Source organism: Bactrocera latifrons, unplaced genomic scaffold (genome assembly GCF_001853355.1).
Source record: "Bactrocera latifrons isolate USDA-ARS-PBARC rearing strain unplaced genomic scaffold, ASM185335v1 scaffold_232, whole genome shotgun sequence".
NCBI classification, from domain to species: domain Eukaryota; kingdom Metazoa; phylum Arthropoda; class Insecta; order Diptera; family Tephritidae; genus Bactrocera; species Bactrocera latifrons.
The window spans coordinates 448,567-455,803 of NW_017535875.1; the positions used below are offsets into that span (position 1 = coordinate 448,567).

Here is a 7,237-nt window from a genome sequence, read left to right on the forward strand (position 1 = left end):
CTCGACTGCGGGTTTTCCGGCAATTATTCGAAAATTTCTGAACATCTGTGAACCTCAACGAACACTTAGATAAAAGAATTGGCCATTGTGGAGTTATGCGCTTAGCAACACATTTTGCGATTCATTTTTATATATAAGATTCAGCATAAATTTTGCATTCTTTCATAGGAGCATGAGAACGGGGATCACAGGATGTTTAACTAACAAAAATGATAAAATAACAAAAAATCTATAATTGTAAAAACTAAAGCATATTGAACACTTTAATGAAAATCCATAATCTAAACTCTGGAAAACATCAAAATTTGTTAATAAATCGCGGGCAACAACTTTTTTTTATACAGCTGCTTATAGATATAATAAAGTATTAACAGTAATTTTATAAACGAAACACCTTTTTTGTACAACCATATTTACAGTCATCCTCAAAAGTAAGTAAAGTAGCTCGATCAATGGTTGATTACAAAGCTTTTAATAAATGTTCTTTAACATATCTAAAAGCTTTTATAAATGTGGAGGAAAGGAATTTAAAGTTTTTAGTGGGTTTTCGTTAACAATGTGAAATGTTATTTCATTAGCTCTCTTCTGTAATCAAATGAAACCCTTCGATATCAACCTTTTGCTCTAATCTAACAGCAGCTATATTAGCAACTGTTGGTAATTTATTTTATGTAAATTTTAGTTGCACAACCTCTGGTGAGTAAGAAGGTGCACAAATTGCAACAACTTGCATTCTTCAAACTTGTGTTTCCTTCTTATAAAGGCAAATAGTACTTACTTTAAGATAATTATAAGCCTTATAGTGACTTATATACAAACATACGTATATTTACGCAAAAATAGTTAAAAAGTGAGTGTTTACAACGGATATAATTTTTGTAAAATATTTGACAGTAGGTGTATTGCTCTGATGTAATGGTTGCTATCATAATTCTATCAAAATGTAATTCGCGATTTTATGTAATAATGTGAGGTTGGCGATTTGCGACAAATTGTGCAATTTTTCACTTTTAATCAACACTTTGTACATACTTAAGTATGTTAGATATCTCATTAGAGGTCAAAAAAAGCCGTTAAGAACTGTCATGACAGTTCCATGTGAACAAAATGTACGTAAAAATATATATAAATACATATGCTACCACCATATATACATTTATACACATAGATTTTATATCATAAGTATAACGTGTGAGAGTATCTATACGCTAACAAATGTATGTATGTATGGTGGTGTGAAATGCACATTTATTAAATGTGTGAAGCGATTGCTGCGAGTTCTGAGTACTTCTATTTAATACACAAACTCTCAGAGAAATACAAATGATATGGCATACATACATACATACATATTAGCGATGAGAATTTCTTACTAAGCTTTACTCTGCAAGAGTGGTTTAGGTTTACGAATGTTTAGTTATTAAAATAAATTAATCTCGCGCCAAAAAATGGCTCTTATACAAGGGAATGAATTAAAAAAGTTTTTGCCAGTCAAAATATATTATTGCATAGAGTGGTTTGTATATTTGGAAATTTAGTGGTGTATTTAAAACTTGTATCACATAGTCATTGTATGTTTAATGTGTGAAATTACAATAATATATTAAGTAATTAAAAAGTCAATTACTTTGACTAAATTTAAAGAAAAAGTGGTTGCATTTCAGCTGGATATAAACATATAAACTTGAAAACATATGATACGATCTGGAGTATTAATTTACTCTATACAGTTAATATATATGTAAATATGAATACATATGTACATACATATAGATATGTATAGCGAGTATGCACACCTAGGCCCTTTTCATTTGGGCTATCATTTCTTCATTTCTACTGGGATGTTATATTATCTAAACATATCAAAAGTTGCCAAATGACTTGCATTCTAAATGTAAATTTTTCACTGTAAAAATATATGCATATGTATGTATGTATATTCAATCACACATAAGAGAGACAAAATCTTCCCGGTATTTGTTGTGCTTGACCTGAAATTATATAAACTTAAATACAATAGAAAGTTCTTTTGACTCGGTATTACACGTATAGGTATGTAAGTATATTTATACACATTCATATTCGCGCCGGCAAATGCATGTATCATAGAACAATAAAATTGTGGTAGGTCCGCTCACTTGACAATGGAAATTTACTGTTTGGTTTAATAGAGATTTATAAATTTTTTCTTCTTTTAAATTTTAATTCAAGTAAAATAAGTTAAATAAAAATCGTTATGTAATTTTTATCTAGTAATATAAATAAATGTTCTATAAAAACACAAAACGAAAAAATTAATTTATATATTAAAAACGGAGGTGTACACGAGCTTGATACTTTCAGATGAAAGATGTATGCACGATGGTAAAGACGAACCACTTTTTGCCCCCTTATGAGATTTTTACAAACAATTAAATGGTTTAAGGTTCTATTTAAATTAAAAATTTCTTCTCCAAAAAAAAAAAAAACAAAAAAAAAATAATAATAAGGCTACTGGTACTTTATTATATATGTATGTTTGTAAACTAAAATTTAAATGTATGTATGGTATATAGTTGTGATATGTATGTACATATATAAGTACTCATAAAAACGTAATCCACTGATTAAACACAACTTAATTGACATGAAATTTTCCATTAAAGATTTTAAGTTTCAGATAGCCAAGCATTTTCGTAATTTTATTTAAAAAAAACAACATAAATTCAGAAATGTTTTTAGTAATAATTTTAAATTAGTGGAGTATCGTAACCTTGAATATGTTGCAATTAATAATTTTAACAAAATTAAACGGAATTTTTATATGTATTGAAGTTTGATTTTGAATATATACTAAAATATGAGTTAATATATGTATGAAGATTCTGTAATGAAGCATTTTAGTGCGTAATATTATGCAACCACAATTTTTATAGTAGGTAAAATTGTGCGTGCAAGTTGATAAATTGTTTTAATACAATATTATAACATATAAAAGTAACATGAATTTCAAATACTCTAAATTCTTTTAATACAAAGACATTAAGTACAATGTTTATGTAAAGCTTTATATAATAAAATATTTGTATATTACAGATAAGAGATGAAACCCTTAGTTCTGTTCCAATAGGGACATCTATCTGTAAACTTTAGAAACAAAATATTAAATTCAAGCATATTGTGTGTCGCTGGTTTTGAGATGCGCATGATCAGTATTGCTTGAGAAAACTACATAAGTATGTATGTATGAGAGCAAACTGAACACACAAAATAAATTACGCTTACTTTACTTTGTCTGTAGCTTTGTCAGTAAATGTACAATGTATAATAAAATCGTTTAGTTATAAAATTAATTTTCTTAACCGTAGTTAACCGTAATTCATAGTTCTAGTATTTATCAATCTTCAGAACCATCGGAAAACATGACATCACGCTTTTATAAATTCGGAGTGACTGCCTTGAGCGCATGCATCGGTTCAATTGCTGCCACTTGGGTTTGCACAGATAGAAATACTTCTGCTTATGTGGTAAGAAACTTTAATTAAAAAGTTAATATTACCTCAAGCTTCTGATATTTTTTTCTTTTAAGGTTCATAATGAAATTGTACGACCACCAAAGAGAAAGCGTACTTTACCACCTCGACCAGATCAAATGAAAAGTCTTCAGAGTGGCGAGGAATACGATGTCTTAATAATAGGTGGAGGAGCAACAGGGGCTGGCTGCGCTTTGGATGCAGTTACTAGAGGTTTAAAAACTGCTCTTGTTGAAGCGGACGATTTCGCAAGCGGAACATCTTCTCGTTCTACAAAGCTTATTCATGGAGGAGTTCGTTACTTACAGAAGGCTATACTTGGGGTAAGAATGTATAAACTGACATACCATATATTTATTTATTCTGTAGTTGATAAAATAAATTGTTTGTTGAAATCATGCACTATGTGAATGCAAAATTAAAGTGTTTTTACGAAATATAAAAGATTCCACATCTACTTATATCGATACATACTAGCACTATTATGGGGTTGTGTTTAGTATCGCGCCGATTAATTTTGGCTCACCGTACCTAAACGAGAGAACCAAATGGAAAATTTTAAACACGCATGTATGCTTAAACTATTGAACTTTGTTTTAAAACATATTTTATAAAAATCGGTTCACAAATTTTTCCACAAATTCACTTTAAAAAATGCTATTTTTTGCAAATTTCTAAATATATGCTAGTGTATTTTCATCTGTTGTGCATTGTACCAAACCATTTATGGATACATTTTCACGCACATATGTATATTACTTATGAATTATAAAAACCACTAGTAATGTTTTTAATTACGTTTGATTGTTAATTTCTTTGTAAATTTTTAAATAAAATACACCTTTTTCTGCATTCAGTTCAATAATGCGAAAAACCAAAATGACTGCCTAATTTGAACTGTCAAATTACCGAGAAAGCACGAACAAAAGGGAATAAATTAAACCCACTTAGCAATAAATGTATGAAGTGGACGCGAAAAGGAGTTCAATGCTAAAATACTGTGGATTGCGTAGCCGGTGTTGGACCGGCCATGGTTATTTTTTTAAGTTCTACGCGAAAAAACCCTGAGCACCCCGGTTTTGACTCGACCAGGGTTATTTTTTTGAAGCGCGGCCGAAGGCCGCTAGTACGGAAAGGAATGAAATGCTAAAATACTGTGGAGGAAAAGGTGTTCAATGCWAAAATACTGTGGATGGCGTAGCCGGTGTTGGACCGGCCAGGGTTATTTTTTTAAAGCGCGGCCGAAGGATACCAGTACAGAAAGGAGTTCTACGCGAAAAAACCCTGAGCACCCCGGTTTTGACTCGACTAGGGTTATTTTTTTGAAGCGCGGCCGAAGGCCGCTAGTACGGAAAGGAATGAAATGCTAAGATACTGTGGAGGAAAGGTGCTCAATGCTAAAATACTGTGGACGGCGTAGCCGGTGTTGGACCGGCCACGGTTATTTTTTTAAAGCGCCGCCGAAGGCCTCCAGTACAGAAAGGAGTTCTACGCGAAAGAACCCTGAACAACCCGGTTAAAAAGTTCGATCCTTCCTCTTTCCAATAAGGGGTCGGGAGGGGGGGTAGCCCGACGCTGTTTTTCTCCATAAACGATACTTAAGCGGCGCGATACTAAACAATCCCCCTATTATGCCCAGTTTCACAGTCCATACTTAAGATGTGACCAAATAAAATCTTAGCAAAGCATTGTTGCAGACTGAGTAGTCGGTTGCGTTTCACGTCACATTTTCCATAAAATTTCGTTATGATATATGGCAACAACAGAAGAAATTTTACCGCTAGCGAGTAGGAGCACCTATTGGAACTGGTGGAAATTCCAATCCGATTCCATATTTTTCACAAAAAATAATATCTTATTTCTTATTATTTTTCTTTTGACAAATAACTGAAAATTCCTCCTAATCCTACTGAACTTAAGTATTAACTGTAGAACACTATTTTCCTGTTTTATCTTAAGCACAACTTAAGTATAGACTGTGAAACCAGGCATTAAAATTATTGAAATAACCTGAAAACCCATTATTCGAATATCCTGTTTGTAACCGTTCGTATGGTTATTAACGGATCAATAGTAATCGCAGTAGACCGACTATTCGAATAGTTGCTCTGCTTCGAGTATTTTAATAAATGAGGGTTTTTTGAAGTCCAAGCATAATAAGATTTTTGCTTCTGTTAAGTTTTTAAAAATCCAATTGCGCGCGTATATACTGCAAATTTTCTATAAACTTATATACTTACGTAGAAAAAATTTATGACCGCCAAATTTTCAAATAGTCAGAAACGAGTGGTTTACAGGGACGTCGAAAGTGAGCGGTTAATCGAATACATGGTTGACGAATTACGATATTCTGAATACTAAAAACTGTATATTATTATTCGAATAATACTGAATTTAGAAGAATTTGAATGGTCACGGGAGCAACGATGCTATAATACCGGATTAAAATTATTTTCTTAATTTTTATTTTTTAGCTTGACTTTGAACAGTATAGAATGGTAAAAGAAGCTCTTCAGGAACGGGCATCTATGCTAGAATCAGCTCCGCATCTTGCTCATCCCTTACCAATAATGCTGCCTGTGTATCAGTAAGTAATAGTACTTAGTTAATTCTTTGCCGCATATGTATAAATACAAAATACATATATCTTGACGATAAAAGCTGAATGCATAGCATTTGTAAATCAATACTGTACTCGATGCATTTCCACACGGACTGTTTGAGAGAAAAATTTAGTCTACTGTTGACGTTCCGCATCTAAATCTGCATTGATGTTCAGGGCGGAATTATTCTGCATGGTTTATGGTCTTTCTCTCCGCAAACCCCCAAATATTTTGTATCATACACGGTGTTGAGAATTGAAACTCCGCGGTATATTTTCTACTTTGCTTTATCACTATTATTAATATTTGTAAACTCTCACAATATGTTTCACAGCTTATAATAATTTTGTTAACCTTTTTGCAAAACCTAAAACAAATCGAGATAGAAGTAGAGTTATACATATAATATTAATTAATGTACATCAGAGAGCTGCAACGAGTATGATAAAATCAGAACAAACAGTCATGCCAAAAACACAATCAAATCAATTCAGTTCAGTATAGACAACATTGTTAATCAATTCGTGTATCAGCCAACGTCAACTGATCTGGTGCAATACGAACAATCTGTTCTTCGGCAATCACGATCGTGTAAACCAGGAAAAAGGAACGTTCAACTTATTCCAGTGTGAGAGCACCTCAAAATTAGCGTTTTTTATAACATTTTATAACAAAATAATCATTTTTGGGTATTTAAATTAAAACAACCAACATTTAGTACCAATAAAAATTACTATATAGTGGTTATTTATTATATGGAGAAACTATTTAAATCTTTTTAAAGTATATTAGAACAACTGACTTTTGACCTTTGAATATCCAATACTTGCTCTCTCGCTGGACGTGAGTGTAAACGTATAGCCGGCTTCGGTTGCAATCGTATTTCATAGCAGAGATAATGAGATCCCCAACTCCTCTCTCACTGGAAGTGAGAAAGCAATTGCTAAACGTCAAAACCTACTGAACTTTGACAGCTAATCGAGTTTAGTAGGTTTTGACGTTTATCAATTGGAAACGAGCGATGGCAAGATTGAAATCTTACTAAAAAAATATGTAAACGAAGGGATTTGTTGCATCATTCAAGACCACTTATGAAAAATGTAAAACAATTAAAACTAAAAA

General features: G+C 32.0%; 1 protein-coding gene across 5 annotated transcripts in view; it reads left to right on the forward strand.

Moving 5' to 3' along the window:
- The first annotated feature begins 615 nt into the window (after window positions 1–615).
- The window catches only part of LOC108968914 (glycerol-3-phosphate dehydrogenase, mitochondrial), a 37,692-nt gene continuing 31,070 nt past the window's right edge, over window positions 616–7,237 (forward strand). Inside the window, exons 1-4 of one of the 5 annotated variants that reach the window (XM_018933263.1) lie at window positions 616–696; window positions 3,388–3,506; window positions 3,569–3,835; window positions 5,987–6,099. In XM_018933263.1, coding sequence (XP_018788808.1) covers window positions 3,402–3,506; window positions 3,569–3,835; window positions 5,987–6,099 — 485 coding nt within the window. In that variant the 5' untranslated portion in view covers window positions 616–696; window positions 3,388–3,401. The other 4 variants (XM_018933261.1, XM_018933259.1, XM_018933262.1 and 1 more) reach the window with 4 other exon arrangements.